Below are 24,227 nucleotides of genomic sequence, written 5' to 3'. Positions count from 1 at the left end.
CCACAGCACAGTGGCCACTTTATTGAGAGAAAACTGTAATCATTTTTGCTGCACAGTAATAACCATGTCATTGGCGAGTTTCTGGGTTCCTCGTTAGTGCGTGATTCAATCTAATCCCCAAGTACGGACCCCATGGAAGCGAGGAGAGGACGAAGTGAGGAAATCTGGAGAGCACGTGGCTCATGTATGCCTTGGCAGCTGGATACAGACTCTTTTTAAAATAAAATAAAACACGCTCCTCATTTATTTGGAGGCACCTGCACCTGGCACACGTGCACCCCGAGTTCTGCAAAATTGCTCGGAAAGGAAATCCTCCTCCTAACCGTCCCCACCCCTGCGCGGTGCTCCGTCCTAAACCCAAAGCGCACAGGCTCAGAGACCACAGTTCGGAGGTTAAAGGCATCAAGACGCCACTTCCAATTCCTTGCCCCCCGCCGACATGCCCACTTCAAAAGGCAGAAACCTGGGAAGCGAACCGAAGCGGCTGCAGCCCGGGCGGCCCCTGCTCCACGCCCCCGGGTCCCGGCGGGCAGGTCCCTGCGCACGCGCAGCTCAGAGCGGTTCGCTGGCGGAATCCACCGCGGGCCCCCTGCTGCTCACCTGTAAGCCGCGCTATTTTCACAGCGCAGATCCGGTCACAACCTTCAGTTCTCTGAGCCTCTGTTCTGTCGCTAGTTGGAATGTCACCTCCCTTTCAACGTCTGTCCCCTCGTGGCTCCCAAGCACCTGTCGAGAAAGAAGAATAATTTTACTTTCTACCTTTTGGAATTCTCAGCTGAGACCCTTGTGACAAAAGACAGAATAATGAGAAAAGCAATGCGAAATGTATTAACATGTGCATTTCACGTATACATGGGAGAGAGCCAGGGAATGTGTGATTCTTAAAGGGATGCTCTAGAATTCCAGTTTATATAATAGCATCTTCAACAAAGAACGTTAAATTTTTGGAGAAGTGACAAGAAATATAGGACCCTACCTCTCCAGGGACAATAAATTACAGGAGATAGATAGATGGCAAAGTATTGGTAGATAAAGATAGTTAGCAAAGTCATACAGAGAGATTCCTCCAGTGCCATCTCCACACTGATAAGGGAATAAGACTACATTCAGTGAGCAACCTTTGTCCTTCTTGGTAGATAAGAGAATAGGAACATCTTTGTAAATTATGTCCTATTTTTAGACAATTGAGGGAAAGGTAGAGAACTTCTTGGGGTACCTGCTCCTTAAATGCTTTCAACTCAAAATAATTCTTATGCTAAAATGGCATATTTCGGGGTAGCATATTTCAGTTATCTTTTCCAGATTTGAGAACATTGTTTAAATGCCATCCTCTCTAGGAAGCTCCCTATGACATGAGCAGCTGGCAGAGTAGCATGTGGCAGGGAAAACCAGAAAACCTTAGGACTACACCTTGGAAAGTGAGTTGGAGTTTGCACACCTGCAGGAAGGTGACCCAGTCAGAACTCCACAGTCTTCTCTGAGCTTCTTGCTCAGATCGCAAGAGGATTCAGGGATTCTCCTTTTCTCTTCAGTCAGAAAGCTGGACAGGGTTACAGGCCCAACACTTCCTAGGAGTGTGACTCCCACCTCTACATCCCCGAGGTAGCTGTCCTAGGCTCAGAGCTGTAGAAACAGGCTTCCACTCTCCATTTCCTGTGCATGATGTAACACTTTAAAATGTGCTGTCAGGATTCTCCAGAAAACCAATAGGAAACACACAGACAAGGAGAGAGTTTTTTTAAGAACTTGGTTCAAACACTGGGGTTGGCAAGTTCAAATCCTTTAGGGCAGATTTACAGAAAATTCACATAAGAGTTGACATTGGGGTCTTGAATTCAAATTCAGCAGGTCGTAAGCTGGAGACTCCAGCAGGTTTTTTGTATCAAAATTTGAGAAGTATGTCTTCATCAGAAAAAAAAAAATCCTTTTTTGCTCTTGAGGGTGTCTGATGACTGGATGAGGTACAATCACATTAGGGAGGGTAATTGACTTTACAATGGAATATTACTCAGCAATAAAAGAGAATAGGTGCTGGGGTTGTGACTCAGTGGTAGAGCGCTTGTCTAGCATGTGTGAGGCACTGGGTTCCATTCTCAGCACCACTATAAATAAGTAAATAAAATAAAAGAGAATAAAATCACGCATTTGCAGGCAAAGCCTACTGATGGAAATGTTTACTTATTTAGCATAAAAGAGTAGGGTTTATTCAAGTGAGAAAAGACAAACTCCTGTAGGTTGAGGGGGCTGGAATAGGGATTGCCACTTAAATGTACTAGTCTAGGTGTTTATATAGCTACTGGGTGGGGCATTGATCATTATCTATGCTAATTAGGTATTGGAAAAGTACCAGTACTGTTGGTCAAAATTATGCTAAACAGCTATTGAAAGACTGTTAGGCTATTGGTTAGAACTCGAGTCTGTAGCCTTCACTCAGGTCTGTCCCATGATCATACTTTTTTTTTTTTTTAAATACTAGGAATTGAACCCAGAGCTTTACTACTGAGCCACGTCCCCAACCCTTTTATTTTTTATTTTGAGACAGGGTCTTGCTAAATTGCTGAGGCTGGCCACAGACTTGCCATCCTCCTACCTCAGCCTCCGTAGGCACTGGGATTACAGGATTGTGCTACCACCAGCTCCATGATCACATCTTTAAAATAAATACATTCACAATAACATCTAGACTGGTCCTAGACCAAACAATTGGACATCCTGGCCTAACCAGGATGGCCTTAGGCGTGAGCCTAAGCAACTCCATTTTAAAGCTCCAGTTTGAAACCTGCAATCTCACGAGGCAGGCCTATGGAGCCCTCCAGTATGGCCCTCAGGCACAAACAAATCACTTCTCCCCACCCTGACAAACTCAGTGAAGTCTCTGGCATGTTGTCCTCGCCCCGAGGGGGAACAGCGAGAAAATCAGTTTGGGGACCACCAGACCAGATGTTTTAACATCAGATAAATGACATAACTGAGAGACCCGATGGCCGCTGATAGAGATTGAAAGCAGTGTCAAAAGCCCCAAAATTTGGTATAAATAATGGAGCAAATGAACAGACATTCAGCCAGCCGACACTAATGCCGGAGAGCACTCACTCTCACGCTGGAGAGCCTGATGAGGACCTGGACTGACATCCCAACTCTTCTCATCCTTTGCCTGATCCTCTGCATTTTCCTCACCTCTCTCAAACTCTACAACCACATCTTGACCCTGGTGAGATCCGCAACTTCTCCCTACGACCCAGGAGAAGCCTGCCTTGGTTCCTGATCTGATCACTATGGTCTGAGTGAATGTGCATCTGCTGGACTTAAAGCCTAAGGCTTGAGACTTTTGATCTGGCAGTAGAACTTTGCATGCAGAGGGAATGTCTGTCATGAGCCTGTCATGATTAAGTGTGTTTGCAGTGCTTAGAATTAATCTAGAATTGTTTGCTGTGAATTAATTATGTCTATTGCAGTGCCTAGCATCCAGGATTGTCATTTTCTTGATTAAGAACCTATAGAGCAGGCTGGAGATACAGCTCGGTTGGTAGCGTGATTGCCTCAAATGCACAAAATTCTGGGTTTAATCCATAGTACCACCACCAAAAATAAATAAATAAATAAATAAAACATTGAGTGATTTGAGCGAATAAAGCATTGACAAAGGCAGAAGTGCATAGACATTCTTTATTTCTCCCATTCGACTACATAATTGAGAAACAGACCCATCACGCACTCTAACAGGCATCATGCAAAGTTTGAACTGCCCAATTTATTAGACCACTGTTTTTGTTTCCTTCCTTTTGGTCATTGTTGGATTTTCAAGGGTCTCTTACTTGAAAAACCCAGCCATTTGGAAGAGGAAGCCTAGCTGACATCTTGGCAGATTAACAGAAAGGGAAAGCTGTACGTAAATAGGCCTGCAGAGTGTTTGTCTCCATTTTGCCTTTTGCCAGTGAGTTCTTAGAATGTGAGAACTAGACCTTGACCCTCTCTCCACAAGGTTCAGCCTGACTCCTACCTTTAAAAAAAAAAAGTGTGTGTTTCAATAGTTAAACTGTGGAGCCAACCTAGATGCCCTTCAATAGATGAATGGATTTAAAAATATGGCATATGTACACAATGGAATATTACTCAGCAATAAAAGAGAACAAAATCATGGCCTTTGCAGGTAAATGGATGGCGCTGGAGAAGATAATGCTAAGCGAAGTTAGCCAATCCCAATAAAACAAATGCCAAATGTTTTCTCTGATATAAGGAGGCTGACTCATAGAGGGATAGGGAGAGGGAGCATGGGAGGAATAGATGAATTCTAGATAGGGCAGAGGGGTTGAAGGGGAAGGGAGGGGGTATGGGGTTAGAAATGATAGTGGAATGTAATGATCATTATTATCCAAAGTACATGTATAAAGACACGAATTGGTTTGAATATACTTTGTATACAACCAAAGATATGAAAAATGGTGCTCTATATGTGTAATAAGAATTGTAATGCATTCTGCTGTCATATATTTAAAAAAAAAAAAAAAGTGTGTGTTTGTTCAATTGCTTTCACTTGAGTGGAGTGGTTCCCTAACAAGGATTTTTGGTTTGGGGTTTTGAGGGGTTTTGTTGCTTTTGTTTTTAGGATTCAGTCCTGAGCCTCTAGATTCTTTTGTCCTTTAACCCAATCCTAAAGGAATGTGAACAACTCTGGAGACCTGGGGTCAGGTGAAGTGGCTTGTTCCTGGGGTCTTTCTTGGTGATTTCTGCCACTGGTTGATGGGTGCAAATGCACTTGTAAACTTTGAAATATGGAGGACCAGAAATAGCACAGGTCTGCTTTGAAATTCAGTTCCTCCTAAGTAGAGTGTCTGAGAATTTTTGCTGGGTCTTAAGATGGGTGCTACATAGAGGGCAGAGAGGCCAGAGGATATGATGTACACTAGTGGCTTGTGATTCACCAAGTAAAAATACAGGGTGCCCACTGAAATCCGAATTTTACAGAAACAAGGAATATGCACTTCGTTATGTCCCATGCAATATTTGAGACAACGCTTACACTAAAGGGTATGTGTTGTTTCTCTGCAATTCGGATTTGAGTGGGCGTCCTAGATTTTTGTCTGGTTAAACCAGAAGGGTCTTCCGATGCCCCATCCAAGAGCTGGCTTGGGGTCCTTGTTACACTAGCTGAACAAAGTCTGGGCGCCTGACGCTCTCCAAGATTTCTTTGGCCAACAAGGTGCGCGAGCCGCAGCGGTTCGCGGAGTCCTGCAGGTCCCGGGACCCAGCCGCCCACATCTGGCCGCGGAACCGCTGCCCAGCCAGAGCCGCTGCCCTTTGAGAAAGGCTCAGGAGGCTGCAGATGCAGGACGGTCATGGAAAACAAGAAAGGACGAGGGCTGGAGTACTTCGAAGTGAGCTGCGGTCTGCGGTGGGGACTGCGTAGTCAAATCAGGGGACACTGACTTGGTAACTTGACCAGGAGCCTTTTACAAGAGTTTAAGGGGAACAAGTAGGTGAGTCTTTTCAAGCGCAAGTGCGAATTTCGATCCCTTTAAAGGGGGTGGGATTAATACAGGTCAATGGCTGAGAAACTAGCTAGTGGTGACAATATGACAATTGCAAAACTGCCGAAACCCGGGATCGAACCAGGGACCTTTAGATCTTCAGTCTAACGCTCTCCCAACTGAGCTATTTCGGCTGCCTTTGGTTGGACTTTTTTTTTCTTTCTGTAATTATTATGAAATAATGCTTCTTTCCTGGTAACGAAAGTGGTCATTTTGCAAGTTTGGTTAGGAATGGGCGTGTTACAAATGTTGGAGATGATAATGAAAGGACCTTGTTCACAAGCTAGAAATAAAAACTATTTTTCTCAAGTTTTTTTTTTTAATTTTCTCTAATGGCTCTGCAATTTGTTTTCTAATTTTAAAATAATTCACGATGAACCTCGCGACCCTGTCTCAAAATTTGAGAGATGTTGGTTAAGGATCTGGGGGTGTAGCTCAGTGGTAAAACTCCGCTTGGGTTCAGTTGCCAGTACTTAGGGCACAGAGTGAAAGGGGCGTGGTGGGTCGGGATCATGAACTTTTTTTCATGGCAGTATAGGGGCCTATTTCATGCTGTTTAATCCATGCAAAACATTGGATTATATGGATATAACACAAACTATTCAATCAGACTTTCCCCCCTAGGTTTCATTATTTTCTCCCAGATATAATTATTTAAAATACTGCCTTGGGGGGGGGGGGGTGTTACATATTTGTTCTGTGTGAAGGCAGATCTTGCAAGGACAAAAGATATATTTTAATTTTTTTTTTTTTTTTTTTTTTTTTTTTTACAGATATCATCAATTTGGACTTCAGAAATGTTTAGAAGAGTACAAGAAGGCCTAGCATTTGCAAGGCACTGGATTTGATTGATCCTCAGGGCAACATACACGCGCCACAGGAAGGCCATGTGTAAAGGCTTCACAAGTAGATTTCTACTGTTATATATAGTCACTGTATTTGTTAAAAGGATTGGTTTGCTAAGCTTAGTATTAAAAATACACTTCCATTTTTGTAATCCCGTCTTGACTTTTCTTTTTTTAAAAGTTTTAAATACATATTGTTGAGAAATAGAATTGGACCAAACCTCTTTCAAGCTCTATGAAACAAGCTGTGGTTTAATAATATCCCTCATATGCTGATTCTGTTCCACCTCCACCTCCTGTTTCAAAAGTTTGCATCTCTTGCATTCATTCACTTAAAATGTGTTTTAAATAAACTCCATAAGACTGTTAATTCAGTGCTTCATATTCACTTGTTTCATAACTGGGGAAAGAACACAGGCTTATTATAGCTTGAAATGAAACTGACCTTAGTTTAGAATTTATATATATATATATATAAAAAAAAAGACTTAAAGTGGAGGTTGATTCCAGATTGCCCTTCTCAAGACAGTAAGGAGAGAATGTTTCTGAGGTGAGAAGTATGGAGCCTAAACTAGATAGCATCAAAGTTTTTTCAGACTCTAGGAGTCTATCATTTGTTTAGCTTAAATGTTACCTTTTTGCTTTCACTCATAATTCTACTAGGAAAAAAAAATCCTAAAATGTCTCCCCGAGACACCCTCCCAGCCAATCAAGTGCCCTGGTTAATCCTTGGGACTGTTAATATGGATTTCACCCCTGTGATTATGTTAGATTTTATACCAAGGCTGAACTCTAAAATATGTGATTATCTAGGTGCACCTGAACTAATCACATGAGCCTTTAAAAGCAGATTTATTTTTCCCCCAGATGGTCACAGAGGGACTCAAAGATTGAAAATGCAAGGGGGAATTCAATGCTGCCGTGCTGGTTTGAAGATGGAGACTGCAAGGCGAGGCATATGGGCAGGCTCTGGTTGCTGAGAGCAAATGCCAGCTGACAGCCAGAAAGAAAACTCGCCCTCAGTTCTACCTCTGCAAGAAACTGAAGTCTGCCAAGAGTGAGCTTGGAAATACATTTTCCCCCAGTGCCTGCAGATGAGAACTCAACCTGGTTGACACTGATTTCAGCCTTGTGATACTCTGAGAACCCAGTCCGTATCACGTGGGACTTCTCACCCTCAGAATCATGAGCTAATACACAGTCACTAAGTTCATCTTAATTAGGTATGCAGTAATAGAAAACTAATATAGCAGTATAGATGCCCTAGGCTTGGTTTCCCAAGTGTACTTTTTTTTATTTATTTTTATTTTTTGTACCAGGGGTTGATTTCAGGGACCCTTAACCACTGAGCCACATCCTCAGCCCTTTTTATTTTTTGAGACAGGGTCTTACTAAATTGCTTAGGCCCTTCTAAATTTCTGAGGCTGGGTTTGAATTTGCAATCCTCCTGCCTCAGCCTCCCAAACCACTGGGATTACAGATGTGCACCACCACACCTGGCCCAAATAGTACATTTAAAACCTAATCTGATCACTTACTTGTCTATGATTTTGGGCAAGTCGGTTCCTTTGTGTTCATATTATAGATATAGTTGTGTTAATAACCACATAGTTCAATTAGCATACGTGTATAATTATACTAACCCTATGCTGAGAGCCATAGCTAAGTAGGTACGACACATGGCAATTTCCTTGTCAGCCTACCCCATGTTGCTTAGAGGAAGGACTCTCCATTGTGGACCCAGGTCATTTGCAGTGACTTTGCATGAAAGGTGACCTTGCTCAAGGACCAGGGCGGATTCGGGTTTAGGGTGGATCAGGGTTTAGGGCGGATGGGGGTTTAGGGCGGTTCCAGGTTTAAGGTGATTCCTGCTGGGAATAGGGCTTATCCTGCTGCCTCAGGCGCCTTGAGTTCCCATTGAGTTCTCGGGGGATTCAGAGAGTATTTGGGATTCAGAGCCTGGTGGAGAGTGTGAATTTTCCCCAGAACGTCCGTGTAGAGTGCCGGTGACAGTTTGAGAATAAAGAGTTGCTGTTTGAATCTACAAGGTGTGTGGTGGCTCGTGATTTTGTGCCCAGCCAGACTGCGGCAACCCTAGCCCTAATTTACTCACAATCTTTGCAAATGAGGTCCAGGTATTATATTTACATTTTAACTTGGGCAAGTGACTTTTAATCTGCACTTTCTCCCAGTCTCTCAGTGCTCACAAATATAGCTACCACTTGTAATATCCAATATTTTTTGTTATTATTTGACATCTATACAGGCACCTCCAACAAAGCATATCCGAAAATGAACCTACATTCCCCCTTTGTTAGAGTTTGTAAACAAGTCTGGATGGCGCCTGGCATATTGCCAGAGGGAGTGGTTTGTGAAGTAACACCAGCGAGCCATTAAGTGTGGAGATTTCTTATTGGTTGACTGATGTATCTGGTTTATGCTAATTAAGATAAGCTGTGTGGAATGTATAAATACCTCTGTTGTCCTACAATAAACGGCTCCCACTCTTGCTGTATCAATCTACGCAAGTTATTCGTCATCCCCCGGTTATTTTGCTGGCACCCCTTCAACTTATTTATCTTACTATCAACTTCCATCTAAGTTTCCTAAGTTAGAAAATTACAAATTCCCTTCTCCTTCTTCTACTTTCCATTCATAATCACACCCAAGTGTTATTTATTCCATCTCACTATTTCTGGAATCTACTTCTTTTTCTCTTCCTATCCTCTCCACCTCTAAATTGTTTTTCCTACCTATAACTCATTTTCTACACTGGAACCCAACATCCTGCTTAAAAATTCTCCCTTACTGGGCTGGAGTATAGCTTAGGTGGTAGGGAACCTGTCTAGCATGTGAGATGGGCCCTGGGTTTAATTCCTAGCACTGCAGGAAAAGGATAAGAGGAAAAACCCTTCACTGTCTCTCTGGTTAAAACCAAAAACTTAGGTTATGTAAGTTCTTCAACAGCTGTCCTCACCTTCTTTGGTATCATATCTTCTTGACTCTAAATTATAGCTGTTCTGGCTGTCGTGATGCTTTTTGTGACCTTACTCTTCAGTTTTAGTCATGCAAGATTTTCCACCTTGTCTTTCCCCAAGCCCGTTTAACCCACAACCCTTAGCTCACATTTTCTATTTTCAAAAGCTCTGACCCTTTGGGCTAGGGTTGTAGCTTAGTGGTTGAGCACTTGCCTCGCAGGAGTGAGGCATTGAGTTCGATGCTCAGCAACACATAAAATAAATTAAAAAACAAAGATTAAAAAAAAAAAAAAAAAAAAAAAAGCTCTGGTCAGTCCCTCCCCTCCCTCCAGGCTAGTTGCCCCTCTGTAGGACTTTTTATACCACTTACCAAAAACAGATTGCAACTGCCTGTTAGGTTACCTAAGTTTTTTCTTGCCATTTATATCCCCAGTCTATGTTATAGAACAGGCTGGAGTAAATGTGGAATGAATGAGTGAATGAAAAAAATTCTAGTCAGATCCCAGGACCAACTGGGTGACTTCAAAAATCACCTGGTCAACCTCTGTAAAGTTATTTGTAGATTCTTAGCTCTTTAGTTTCTTTTGCAAATCAAAACTACTCTAAGATGTCATCTCACTCCAGTCAGAATGGCTGCTATTATGAAGACAAACAACAATAAATATTGGCGAGAAGGTGGGGGAAAAGATACATTCATACATTGCTGGTGGGACTGCAAATTGGTGCAGCCAATATGGAAAGCAGTATGGAGATTCCTTGGAAAACTGGGAATGGAACCACCATTTGACCCAGCTATCCCTCTCCTTGGTCTATACCTCAAAGACTTAAAAACAGCATACTACAGGAACACAGCCACATCAATGTTTACAGCAGCACAATTCACAATAGCTAAACTGTGGAGCCAACCTAGATGCCCTTCAGTGGATGAATGGATAAAAAAAAGTGTGGCATATATACACAATGGAATTTTACTCAGCAATAAAAGAGAATAAAATCATGGCATTTGCAGGTAAATGCATGGTGTTGGAGAAGATAATGTTAAGTGAAGTTAGCCAATCCCAAAAAACCAAATACGGAATGTTTTCTCTAATATAAAGAGGCCGACTCATAATGGGGGGGAGGGGGAGATGGGAGGAATAGATGAATTCTAGATAGGGCAGAGGGGTGGGAGGGAAAAGGAGGGGGCAGAGGGTTAGCAAGGATGGTGGAATGTGATAGACATATCCAAAATACATGTATGAAGACACGAATTGGTGTCAACATACTTTACATACAACCAGAGATATGAAAAATTGTACTGTATATGTGTAATAAGAATTGTAATGCATTTCTCTATCATTTATTTTAAAAAATCAATAAAAAAATAAAGATAACACATCTGGTTATCCTGCTTTCTTCCCCTGAAGTATCAATACCAAGCAAAGAAAGGGTACTTGCAAAGACAATTGGGAGGTGTAAAAGTCAACTTGAATTGCCAACTTGATTGGATTAAGAGATTACAATGATTAAGAGGATTATCGGTGTGCCAATGGGGTGTGTCTAAATATGATTGGCATGTGGGATAGCCAACTGAAATGGAGACTCTCCCTAAACATGGGCAGCACTGACCAATAGGATGATGGCTTGGATGGAATAAAAATCAGAACAAAGCAGCAGCAGCAGATGCAAGCTAGATTCTTCTTGAATGGGTTCTTGAATACTGCTGTGGTGGTCTGAGGATATGGAATTCTCACTTCTTCACTCTTCCAAAGCGGACTCTGATAGTGATTCTCCAGAAGGCTTAGGTCTCAGACCAGTGGTAGCATGGTTGATCCCTCTTTTTCTTGGGCTTCAGCCTCTTGGACTGTGCAGCTACTGGTTCTCCCAGCTCTCCAGCCTGCAGACAGCCATTGTGGATTACCCAGTTCCTGGTCGTGTAAGCCAACCTACTAAGCCCCTTTTTATGATTATACTTCCTGTTCATTCTGTTCCTCTAGAGAACCCTAATACAGGAAGAAAGCCTGAGAATTTAACTACAGTTCAATTTATGAGCTTTGTAAGGGAAAACTGTGTAAAACTTGGAATTCTTCCCACTGGTTAGGGTAGAGTATGGGGCAAAAGCTTTATAAAATTTTTAAGCTTTTAGAAGCAAGTTCTATATTTTGATAACAATCTTAAGAATTTCACAAAATATATAATCTATAGCAAACACAGTCCAAAGAGTTTTCTACACCTTTTAGGACTGTACTGTATGTAGGTTGTTTCTAAATTATGTTGCTGAATGTAGAGCATATCCTTGAAATATACAGATTTAACATTTTTTGTAGGGTTTCACAAGTACCTGATCAGTGTAATAATTTATAATTTTCATGACTCATAATTTTGAATCGTAACCAAGAAAGGAAGACCCCAGGGTTCACATCACAACACATAATCACATTTAAGTTCTCAAGGAGGGATCATTAAATATTTTGTTTGCCTCGTGTGGAAAATTGTATCTCACAGTGATATTCAAGTTTGCAGGATGTAGTTCTCACAAGGTTAAGCATCTACTGCAGTGGTTTTTAGCTTATGAGAAACCTTTACTGAAATTTAACATCCAATCCTGCAATAAAAGTTAGGCAAATTGAGAAGGCAGGTAGCCTTTCCAAGAACCAGGCAAGAAAAAATATTCCCTAACAACATAGCTAATTTTGTGGACAGGAGAGCATTGAAAAACCCAGGGTCCTGAAGGCTAAATTCCAAGGATGCTCTTTTCTTCAGATGGAGTCTTAAAAGAAACCGTACTATCTTCATTAATAAGTTTCTGAAAAGAGACATGTGCATTTCATCATGATGTGATGTCTATAATCTGGGAAGAAAGCTCTTAATTTGAGCTGCCTTCTGCCACAGTCTGGCTGGGTACAATTCAGGAGCCACTTGTCAAAAGAAACGAACTTTATTTTTAGAACACACACACCAAACCACACAGCTCTTCAGGAATTCCCTCAGAGCCCAACTGCCACTACCGGCTTCCCACAAGCCTCTCCACCTCCCCCCACTCCTGCTCTTGAGGCCCATTGGCTGGGTTGCATGGGCAGAGCCAAAAAAAGTCCCCCAATGAGCAGCTCCATGGTCTGAAAGGGCGGGGAAACAGCCCAATGAGCATCACTGCAGTAGAGCCAATCAGTTGGCAGCTAGAAGTTTGCTGGGGCCGCTGTGAGCCAATCATCAGCTGGCAGCTGGAAGTTTGCTGGGGCCCCTTCGGCTGTGGCTCTCAACAGCCTTCCAATCCAGTTTCTCTCAAGAGCACAGGGTTGTACAGGTCACAAACCTGCACTAAGCACACCCTCCTTTGAATTTTAACACTGCAACTAACCAATCAGCTATATGGCTTGAAGAAATTTGCTTAAATTAGTGCCTTTCTACATCTTAAAACTATTTGTGGCCAGGCATAGCGGTGTATGCCTATAATCCCAACAGTTTGGAAGGCTGAAGCAGGAGTATCATGAGTTCAAAACCAGCCTCAGCAATTCAGCAAGCGAGGACCTAAGCAACTTGGCAAGACCCTGCCTCAAAATAAAATATAGAAAGGGCTGGGGATATAGTTCAGTGGTTAAGTGCCTCTGGGTTCAATCCCTGCCCCCTCCCCCCCCAAAAAAGACAAAAACTGTAATCCTGGGAATATTCAGGTCCCCATATAGGCAGATGCTCAGTGAGCATGAGGTCTCCTTTCAAGGTAGTTCTCTAGGCCCCTAGGTTACTTTGCCCATCTCCCCATCTGAACATGAACTTTAGAGAGAATGTGAATGTCATCACTTTTCTGAGGTCTTCAAATCAAAACTCACAAAGCAGAATTTGAATCCCTATATGAAATGGCTAAGAATCTGAGAATCTAACTGGGGAAGAGAAATTAAATTCATCAGGAAATTTTTTATTTTTTGAGGCAAAGTAGGTCCAGAATAAAAAACACTAGCAATGAATCCCTTCACCAAGTCAGGACGCTCCTAAATATATCACATTGGAGGGCTATTAAAACTGCTTTTCTGCCCATGGACCCTCCAAAGTGGTGCTTAATAGTTGAAATGTTTTTTTGTTTTTAAACGAAGACCAGGGCTCCAGGGCTCCAGGGTTCCCAGGTTCCCAAGCAGGACAAATCACCATCAACCAGTTCTCCCACTGTCCACCTCCAATTCCTGACTCATAGGAGCAGAAGCAAATCAGACAAACAATATGGCTTTTAAAAAAATTATTTAATTTAGTACTTTTTTTTGGAAAAAAAGCAATAAGGCAAAAAAACTGAAAATATATATAGTTTTGTTTCATTTTCATGTGACTTTATTCCACCTGAAGGACTCTAAGCTGCTTCCATTAGCAGAAATCTAGGGATCAATTCAGAAATGTAGTGCAGATGGTAAAGGAGGAAAAGGGGGATAAAGCAGGAAGTTCAATTTAGCTGGGGAATTCACACTCTATCCAAAGCCCCAGATGAAGTTCCTGCTTCCATGGGCCTCCTTGGAAGAAACCCCGGCATAACCTCTGGCTTGTGCTGGGAAAAGCATTCTTAGAAAGGAGGACACTCCTCCAGCGGTCAGTCACTCCTCTCTCATGTCTATCACAGCAAGGAGGGATGGTGGGGAAGGATTAAAGTACTAATTAATTTACCCATAAAATCCAATTTCCCGGAGGGATGGCTTCCTCTGGAATGATATTTCCCCCCAGGACCCACACTGGCTGAGGCTCAGCAGTTAAGGAACAAAAACAAAAAACACTAACAAAAAGCATACAAGGAAGGCACCTCAATTTGTGATCCTCAACCAAGGGTGGGTTCCCCAGGGGAGATTTCTGAACAAGACAACTGAAACAAATATAGAACATACAATAAGAAGGAAGCCAGGTCCCAACAGGCTCAGTTCTCTGATCCACCCCATTTTGACAGTGCTTTTAGCCCACATCCCTAGGAAGAAAGTTCTTTTGGGATTTAGCCTACGTGCTGGACAGAGGCAGGAGTAAATAGGAAATTACCCTCCTGATTTTCTACCCATACTCTTCCTAACAAAAGACAGAAAAGAGGCAGGAAAGAGATTAGGATTTCATTTTCAAGAGTCGGGTAATTAGGAGAGCAGAGTTCAGACTGCAGTGGGCACGCCAAGATACAAACCATGGACAGAGTCCCTGTTCTGTAACTGCTAGACGTGATCCTTCCTGCTCAGGTTTCAAATCTGCCTCTAGAAGATGGAAGTAAAGGAGTGCTAATACACACCAGCTCATGTCCAAGAGAGTCCCAGGGAGACAAGTGATATTAAAAACCAAGATTCTTAATGGGAAGGAGGAAAGTCAAACAAAAAATTAGATTTTTCTCTACATATATATAATATACAGATATTTAACACATTATTCCAGAGGTGGCTCCAGTCCATGGGGCTTGAGAGATGGTGAAAACTTTTGTTCCAGATTAACTTCTCTCAAATTCTGAAGTTTATCAGAAGGGGACAGGCAATGTTTTGCTCCAGACTGGGGCACAGGCCCAAATTGGTATTATGCCAGGAGAGAGAAGCTAGAAAGGCATGAAGGATGGGGGCGAGGAGGAACCGGGAAGGTAGAAGTGGCTAGCAGTCTTTTTCCATCCTGCCTGTGTTCTCAGAAGTTCTCTGCCTGAGGAAGTCCGTAAAACCCCTTTGTGAGGATAATGCGACTCTTTTAACAACCACCACATGGCCTCCAGTTGCTGCCAAAGAAGATGGAGAACAGCAGACAGGTGTTTCACGTGAGTGAAGATAGAAACTTCCAAGAATGTAACTGAATATTCCAGCCCTACAGAACAATCACTCTTGCAGGTGTTTTAATACCTCAGTTATCTATGCACGATGCCCCATTAAACCAACGCTGTATGAACACCTTTCACAATGTTAGACCTAAGCTCCACTGCAATCACTCTCGATGTCTCTGCTGGTTAAGTCTTATATGTGTTTCTTTTTAAAGGAACTTTAAAATCAGTTCTTGCCTGAACAGCACCAAAATGCTCATGAATCACAATTTTACGCAGATCTTGGCTGAGCAGGATACTACATGGGGAGGGTGAATGACATCACCTTAAATGGGGCAGAGGGAGGAAGAAGAGCCAAGAATACTTGACTTTGTAGAAGTGGAATAACACTAACTTTCAGCCACTAAACCTCTCCCTTACAAGGTATCTAGTACATCGATTTCAGCATCAATCAGCTAAGGCAACCAGCCAATCACCACCACTGGTGTCTGCTTCTGGTGATTGATTTGGAAAAAATGATTGGTTAAGACAGACAAACTTGAGGAAAGCACTTGGTAAGAGTCACAACTGCCAGCTTTCCTGCACATCCTCTGTCCTCTTCTCTATTTGATCCGCTTCCTTTGTGTTACTGGTGCTTCAAAAAATGTCTGGGCATGAGTTCCAGTCCTGCTTTTCTTTGCACTCCCAATATTCACCCCTATAAATATGGGTTAACTCCTTGGTCACAGGGTCCTTCTTCCGCTCAAACCACAGTGCCTTATAAGGATCATATGGCGTGCCTAAAAGAAAGAAAAGCACAAATTGAGCTGACACTCTCTATGCATCAAGAAATGTAAGTAGAAGGCAAGTTCATTACCATCTTCTGTGGCTTTCATAGCTTCTGCTTCTCTCTTTTTTCGGGAAAGTCTTTGTTTTTCCTCCAGGCGCTGCTTTTCAGCATTGGCTTCATCCCAGCGCCCATTTTCCATCAGTCTCTGGTCAGGCCGTAACCGGCTGTCTGTGGGTGCAGTGCCACCTTCCCAGGCATTGAGAGTCAGAGCCAGCTCTGAAAAGTAGTACATATTTTCTGCATTCTTCCTAAGGGTAAAGAATGAGAGAAAGGAAGGGTAACGCCAGAGCCCAGAACTTAGTGAAGGAGCAGAAAGGCTGATCCACAAATGGAAAAAATCTAGCACCATGTCAGGAACCCCTAATGAAGAGAGCCAAACTGGATCATTCCTGTCCTCACCCCCCACCCCCAGCATCACTCAATTCAATAGTCATCTGGGATTACACTGCTCTCAGTTAAAATGATCTACATTTGTTAGGAAGAATGAAATATTCTACTTAATGAAAGTCCTCATTTCCATTCCTTTGTTTCCCTTTTAACCTCTTTCTGGGATAATCTTGGCTGTTACTATAGACTGAATGGATTAGATGGTGATAGGAGACAAATGGCCTCCACCTTGTTCCAAAGTCCTGTGCACTGTCTTAGGGATTTTTATATTGCTCCTGCATTTTAGGCTAAATTGTTAATAGGTAGTAAGCACCTTTCTCCTCTAGCTGCTCCTACATAGTCTGCTCTAAATTGTAGAAAATATCCTTGTGAATTGCATTCCAATGGCTCTTTGGGAAGGCCAAACATTTTTTCACAGATGTGATTTGGTTAGTTAGAACTTTCTTGGGACAAGGCATGCTGTAACTCAAATCACATAGTGAAGGCAGGCAGAAATACCTTCAGTACTGCTTCACAGTCAAGGCTAAAGTGGTACTTGGGCAGCTTGCACACTAATACTCACGGTAAAGGATTCCTTTTCCACAGCATGACCCTGCTTTCCTCTGCTTCATGGACTCTCTGGCGAGCATCACCCCCATTTTCCCCAACAGCCGGCTGTATTTTGAAACAATCCATTTTCTCATCCCAAGTCCCCACAAGGGCAAAATGAACTTTTCCCGATGGATCTGTCACTTCCCCTGTCACCTGCAAGGGTGGAGAGCAGGGCTTTGGAATAGAGTATTCACTGTGAGATAGCTTAACTGACTAATCCAGAAACCAAAGTCAGAGGGAAATACTGGTTAAGTCCTGGTATAACAAACATGATGGAGTCATCCAGATTACTTTGTTATATTATTTTTGAAATAACTGAGCCATGGCTTAGGGTTTCATTATCACTTTATAGAGGGATTTCTGATGCAATCATAAGTAGAAAAAGTATCTGACTAGTGGTCAGAATTATATTTTGGAGAAAATAGAGACAATCACAAATAAATCCCCAGCTACTGTTCATTCTCTCACAAAAACTCACAGCACAATCTCTCCATGGTGTTAACACAAAATTCCCCCTAAAACTCTCAAGGGTCAAACTGTCCACACTCTCTTCCTATAATTCTTTTATTAGTCCCTCCTTTGTGTTTCCATTCTGAGTCTCTCTTTGATCTTGACTTTTACTTCCTCACCGGTCTGAGAAGAAATTGGTTCATCAATGAAACATAGTCCCTTTTCCTGCTTTATCCTTTATCTCTAGTTATTTATTTATTCATTCATTCATTCATTTATTTTTGTAGTTGTAGATGGACAGTATGCCTTTATTTTATTTATTTTTATTTGGTGCTAAGGTTTGAACCCAGTGCCTCACACATTAGCTAGGCAAGTGCTTGGCCACTGAGCTATAGCCCCAGCCCTCTACTTTTTTTGAATCACCATTTTTAACACACACACACACACACACACACACACACACACACACAGACACCACACCAGCTCCACAGGAATAGGCTCTCTAAGTAAAAAAAAAATTGAATTCCACTTTCCCTTACCTTTCTTGCTACATCCCGAGAGAAGTAGCTATAAGGAACAAATTTAAGATTACACTTGTCTCCCGTCTTGTGATTTATAATGTCAATTTCACCAGACTGTAAAATGAAAAGAATCATGAATTAGTTAAATAACGACTGGATAACTTGAATATCTGCCAAACCCCTTATCTCATAATTCTTTATTCTTTCTTTTGTGGTACTGGGTTAAGATTAAACCCAGGGCCTCAGACATGCTAGACGAGTTCTCCACCACTGAGCTATATCCCTACCCATAATTAGTTCATCAGCTAATTATTTTTGCAGTGCCAGGGATCAAACCCAGGGCCTCATGTCTGCCAGGCAAGCACTCTACCATTAAGCCACAACTCCAGATCTCTCTATTCTTCAGTCTTAAATTCTAACACTTCTTTGCTTAAAATTCAGTTCTAAGCCAAACTTGGTGATGTTATGGAATCCCTTTGTAGCCTTGGTAATTCCAGATTGGGATCAAGACCAAGTGACGATTTGTTTTGTTTTGTGTGTTACATGTTAGGTATCATAATTTGACCTTCTGCACACACACTGAAATTCACATAAAATTTATCTTTCCAAACCAATTCTTCCTTCACTTCCTTCACTTTGCAAGCTTTTCAGCTTAAATCAAAGAGCTCTAGGGGCTGGGGATGTGGCTCAAGCAGTAGCGCGCTCGCCTGGCAGGGGCCAGGTTCGATCCTCAGCACCACATACAAACAAAGATGTTGTGTCTGCCAAAAACTAAAAAATAAATATTAAAAATTCTCTCTCCTCTCTCTCTCTAAAAAAAAAAAAAAAAAAAAAAGCAAGCGCTCTACTTTTTTTTTTTTTCTACTTAGTTTTAAGGTTATATATATGGCAGGCTTTTCTACACTTTATTTAATTTTTCCCTTCTTTCTATCTTTTAGAAAGAGTCATCTTAATTCTTATATGTACAATGAAGCCCCTGCACCCTGTTTTTTTTTTTTTTGCTACTAGGGATTGAACTAAGGGCATTTAAACATTGAGCCACATCCCCAGCCTATTTTATTACTTTTTATTTTTAGACAGGTGTTGCTAAGTCACTTAGAGCCTCACTAAGTTGCTGAGGATGGCTTTGAACTTGTAATCTTCCTGCTTCAGACTCCCAAGTAACTGGGTTTACAGGTGTGCACTACCACACTCAGAAAGTGAAGCCCTTCTTGACTGCTCAGAAGATAGTATTTCTTCTTTTCTGATTTACTACAACCACTGTTCTAAGAACAAACTAACAATTAATTAAATATTATCTTAGTACGCCTCTTGTACTAGTGTTTTGTTTTGTTTTGTTTTTACAGTGCCGAGAAGCATTCTACCCGAGTACATCCCCTTCACCCTTTTATATCTTATTTTGAGACTGCTCCTCACTAATTTGCCAAGGTCAGCCTCAAACTTACAATCCTCCCGCCTTAGCCTCCTGAGTAGCTGGGATTGCAGGCATGTACCCCAGAATCCGACTTGTACTTGTGTTATTCTGTTGCATATTTTTCAATCTATACTTTGTCACATATCTTCAGTGATGCAGTAACTCCTAGAGGATCATCTCATCTGACTTTGTAACCCCAGTACCTAGCATACTGCTTGGCAATAAATATTTCATAAATAAAGGAAGGACTAAAAGTGTTTATTATGTTTATTATTTTCTTGTATCCTTCATAGTCCCCAACATAGTTCTAGTCATCATTAATGAGTATTAAAACACATGTAATCTCAGTCGCTTGAAGGCTAAGGCAGGAGGATTCAATGTTTGAGGCTAGTCTCAGCAACTTAGCAAGGCCCTAAACAACTTACCGAATCCCTATCTCAAAATAAAAAACAAAAAGGGCTGGGGATGTGGTGCAGAGGTTAAGCACCCCTTGATTCAATCCCCAGTACCAGGAGAGAAAAAGAAACAACAATAACTAAACACTGCAGAGATAAACCTAAATAAGTGTTGTTCTATACTTCAGAAGTATTCTGGGTACCTTTGCTCACCTGATCTATCCACAGCTTGCCCACAATAATGTTGTGCACTGTTGTAGTAACTTTTTTCCAAGTGTAGTGATGCCCAGTTGCATGGAAAATACAGTGGATGGTACCTACAGGAAAGAAGTACATAAATTAAGCCAAATATTAGAAAAACAACACCATGTAGACTAGAAATAATAATAGATGGACGTCTTTCTATTGATATGGTTTACTTTAAAAAGAGAACAATTAATCAAAAAAGGACTTGTAACCTTCTTAAATGTTGGAAGCATTGATTGAAATGAACTTTTTCACTTGATTTTTAAATATATGATAAAATGTAAGTGATGACAAACACTGACAACAAATACATCTTAGCTAGGGAGCTACATTTTGCAGTACCAACTGCAAAATTTACAGGAACAAGTCAAATACGCCATAATGTGACCAAAAAAAAAAAAAAAGAAAGAAAAAAAAAAAAAAAGAGGATTTTACTATGGGAAAATTGCATTGGTTGTCAGTATTGGGGGCCAGGCTCTGATTCAAGTCTGGCTGTGGACCTTAAATGAACCATTTATCTAAGGGCCTGAATATTAAAAGTGGAGGAGTAGATACAGCAGGACTTTGGAATTAGAACTGAATTCAGTCCTGGCTCTACTACTCATTATTCCTGGGAAGGAATCTTTCAACCCCTGTAACTTCTTAAAGGATGGGAGTGAACATGATAGTTTATGTAAACATGATAGTTTATGCTAATGAGGTGATTCATGCTGGCCCCCACACAGCTAATGCTAATGAGATAACTCTGATGAGGGCAAGCCAGGCCAGGAAGATCAACCAAGTGATTAGGGAGTTGGGGTCTTAAGTCATCTGTTATCAACCCAACTTCCTGACCTCCCCCTGTAACCACTAATGAAAACAACATGTTAATTGTGGTTTAGGCAAGCCCTTTTTTTGTACAAAAGATTCAAGTAGCCTTGGTAGTTGGCCAGTGAGGATGACAACAGCATCATGAGAATGAAACAGCAGCAACCCTGCTGACAGCATAGCCACTCTGTGCTATACTCTCCTCATACATTATCTCATTTAGCCTCCACCATATTGGCTCTACTTATATATATCCAAAATCTCTAGATCATTCCCTCACTCTATGATGCCCCTATTATCCTGATACCAAAGTCAGACAAAGATATCACAAGAAAAGAAAAACAATGTCCCTTATGAAAAATGATGCAAAATCCTCAACAAAATACTAGGAAACCAAATTTAGCAGCATATTAAAATGATTACATGCCATGACCAAGGGGAATTTATTCCTGGAACGCAAGGATGGCTCAACACATGAAAATCAGTCAATATAATAGCATCACATTAACAGAATGAAAGGAAAAGAATCTAGATGGTAATCTCAATTGATGCAGAAAAAGCATTTGACAAACTTCCAACACTTTCTATGATTAAAAACATTCAAAAAACTAGGAATGAAACAAAAGTACCTCAATATAACAAAAGCCAAATACGAAACCCCCAGGAAAAATAGCATATCCAATGGAAAAACACTGAAAGATTTTCCTTTGATTAGGAACAAAGCAAAGACATCTGCTTTCACCACTTCTACTCAACATACCAGTTGTTCTAGCCAAAGCACTTACATAGGAAAAAGAAATAAAAGGCAAAGTGGAGAGGAAGAGGTAAATTATCTCCTTTAACAAATGATATGATCTCATATATAGAAATAGTTACTAAGATTCCACAAACGCACACAAAATAACTGTTTGAAATAGTAAATAATTTAGCAAAGAAAAAGGTTACACAGTAAACACATGCAAATCAATTGTATTTATTTTTTGTTTATATATATATATATATATATATATATATATATATATATATATGTTATAGATGGACACAATAACTTTATTTATTTATATTTATGTGGTGCTGAGGAACAAACCCAGGGCCTCACACATGCTAGGTGAGCACTCTTACCACAGAGCCACAACCCTGGCCCATCAATTGCATTTCTATATACTAACAATGAATAATATCAAAGACTCTTATGGACTCAATTATAATAGCATCAAAAAATAAAATACTTAGGAATTAATCAATGAAGTAAAAACTACAAAACATTGCTCAAAAAAATTAAAGACGACAAACAAATGGAAGCACATTCCATAATCATAGCTTGGAAGACTTAATATTGTTAAGATGTCAACACTATTCAATGTAATCTACAGATTCAATACAATCCCTATAAAAATATATAATATATATACATTTATATATATAATATATAATATATATGTGTGTGTGTGTGTGTGTGTGTGTGTGTCCCCATCCTGGGGATTGAATTCAGTGGCACTTTACTACTGGTTACAACCCCAAACATTTTTATTTTTTATTTTGAGACAGGATCTTTCTAAATTGCCATGGCTGGTCTAGAACAGTATCCTGAGTCACTGGGACAGGAATGCACCACCATGCCTGGCTCTAAAAACATATCCTAAACTTCAAATGGAATCTCAAGGGATCCTGAATAGCTAAACTAATCTTAACAAAGAGGAAAAAAAAAAAAAAGAAAAAAGCTGGAAAACTCATATTTCCTGTCTTTGAACTTATTGCAAAGCTACCATAATCAAAACTGTGTAGTACTGGCATAAAGAGAGACAAATAAACCTGTGGAACAGAATTAAAGAAAGCCCAGAAATAAACCTTTGTGTATTCACTCAAATAATTTTTGACTAGGATATCAATATCATTGAAAGGGGGAAAGAATAATCTTTTTAACAAATAGTCCTGGGAAAAATCTAGATATCCAATGTGCTAAAGAATGAAGTTGAACTTTTTCTTAATAATAAATAAATACTTTAAATATATAGATAAATATATATTTTATACACACATGCACACACACACATACTTGAAATGGATCAAAAGCCTACATGTAAGACCTCAAACTATAAAACTCAGAATAAAACAGAGGGCAAAAGCTTCATGGCATTGGATAGGCAATAATTTCTTGAATGACACTAAAGACACAAGCAACAATAAAACACACAGACAAAAATGAACTTGCTAAATTTTTTCAAACAATGTGTGCCGGGGCTGGGGTTGTGGCTCAGCGGTAGAGCACTCGCCTCGCACGTGCAAGACCCTGGGTTCAATCCTCAGCACCACATAAAAATAAATAAGTGAAATAAAGGTATTTTGTACAACTACAACTAAAAAATATAAATAAAAAATGTTGTGCATCAGAGGATATCAACTAAAGAGAAGCCACAGTATGCAAAAAAATATTTACAAATCATACTTCTGATACAGAATTTGTATTCAGAATAGAGAGAACTTCTAAACCCCCCCCAAAAAAATTAACAACTCAATTAAAAAATGGGCAAAGAAAACAATTTTTTTTAAAAATGGGCAAAAGACTTAAATAGACATTTCTCCAAAACACACAAATGGTTAGTCAGCACATGAAAAGGTACTCAACATCTCTATTAAACCAAACCACAATACAACCAGAGAAATGAAAAGTTGTGCTGCAATTGTGTACAATGAATCAAAATACATTATGATGTCATATATACCAATTAAAATTAAAAAAAAAATGAACTGCAGTTTACATAAAGTTTAATATTTCTATATATCTTTTACTATGAACATATGCAATATATAGGCATGCTGGAGATACTGTTTTATTACTTAGTGTTTCTCTTTTAAATTTGTATCAAAAGCATTTACATATTTGCCAGGCTAACAAGAATAAAAACAACCTGAAATCTATAGAGTGAAGAAAAAGAAAAAACTAAACCACAGTGAGATACCACCTTACACCCATTAGGATGACTAATATGAAATAAATAACTGGTGGCAAGGTTATGGAGTAATTGGCATGAGTGTACACTATTGATGGGAATTTAAAATGGTATTGTAACTATAAAAATAGAATTGACATTTGATCCAGCAATTCTACTTTTAAGAATGTAATCCAAAGATTGAAAGCAGGATCTCAAAGTGATATTTATGTACCTATGTTCATAGCAGCATTATTTATTTATAATTCTTTTTTTAAAAATATTTTTTATTTTTTAGTTTTAGGTGGACACAATATCTTATTTTATTTTTACGTGGTTCTGAGAATCGAACCCAGTGCCGCACACATGCTAGGCGAGCGCGCTACCACTTGAGCCACATCCCCAGCCCAGCAGCATTATTTATAATAGCCAAAACCCAAGTAAGTGTTCCCCAACAGATTCAAGTATTAAAAAAATGTGATCTATATGTACAATTGAATATTAAGCTTTAAAAAGGAAAGAAATTCTGCCATTTGCTATATTACAGTTGTACCCTGAAGATATTATGCGAATAAATAAGT

General features: G+C 40.3%; 1 protein-coding gene and 1 non-coding gene across 2 annotated transcripts in view; both read right to left on the bottom strand.

The window, feature by feature from the left end:
* Positions 1–5,589: 5,589 nt before the first annotated feature.
* Trnaf-gaa (transfer RNA phenylalanine (anticodon GAA)) lies at positions 5,590–5,662 on the bottom strand. The gene has a single exon. It is a non-coding gene; the product is annotated as a tRNA-Phe (tRNA).
* A 7,881-nt stretch (positions 5,663–13,543) lies between these two features.
* Positions 13,544–24,227, bottom strand: part of Osbp (oxysterol binding protein) — a 30,475-nt gene continuing 19,791 nt past the window's right edge. Inside the window, exons 10-14 of the mRNA XM_027944378.3 lie at positions 19,877–19,980; positions 17,873–17,968; positions 16,855–17,036; positions 15,933–16,153; positions 13,544–15,855 (exon numbers count right to left, since the gene is read on the bottom strand). Of these exons, the coding sequence (XP_027800179.1) occupies positions 15,713–15,855; positions 15,933–16,153; positions 16,855–17,036; positions 17,873–17,968; positions 19,877–19,980 (746 nt within the window). The 3' untranslated portion in view covers positions 13,544–15,712. The remainder of the gene's footprint in view (positions 15,856–15,932; positions 16,154–16,854; positions 17,037–17,872; positions 17,969–19,876; positions 19,981–24,227) is intronic.

This window comes from Marmota flaviventris, chromosome 9, assembly GCF_047511675.1.
Source record: "Marmota flaviventris isolate mMarFla1 chromosome 9, mMarFla1.hap1, whole genome shotgun sequence".
NCBI lineage: Eukaryota > Metazoa > Chordata > Mammalia > Rodentia > Sciuridae > Marmota > Marmota flaviventris.
This window is presented reverse-complemented; position numbering and strand designations above follow the sequence as displayed.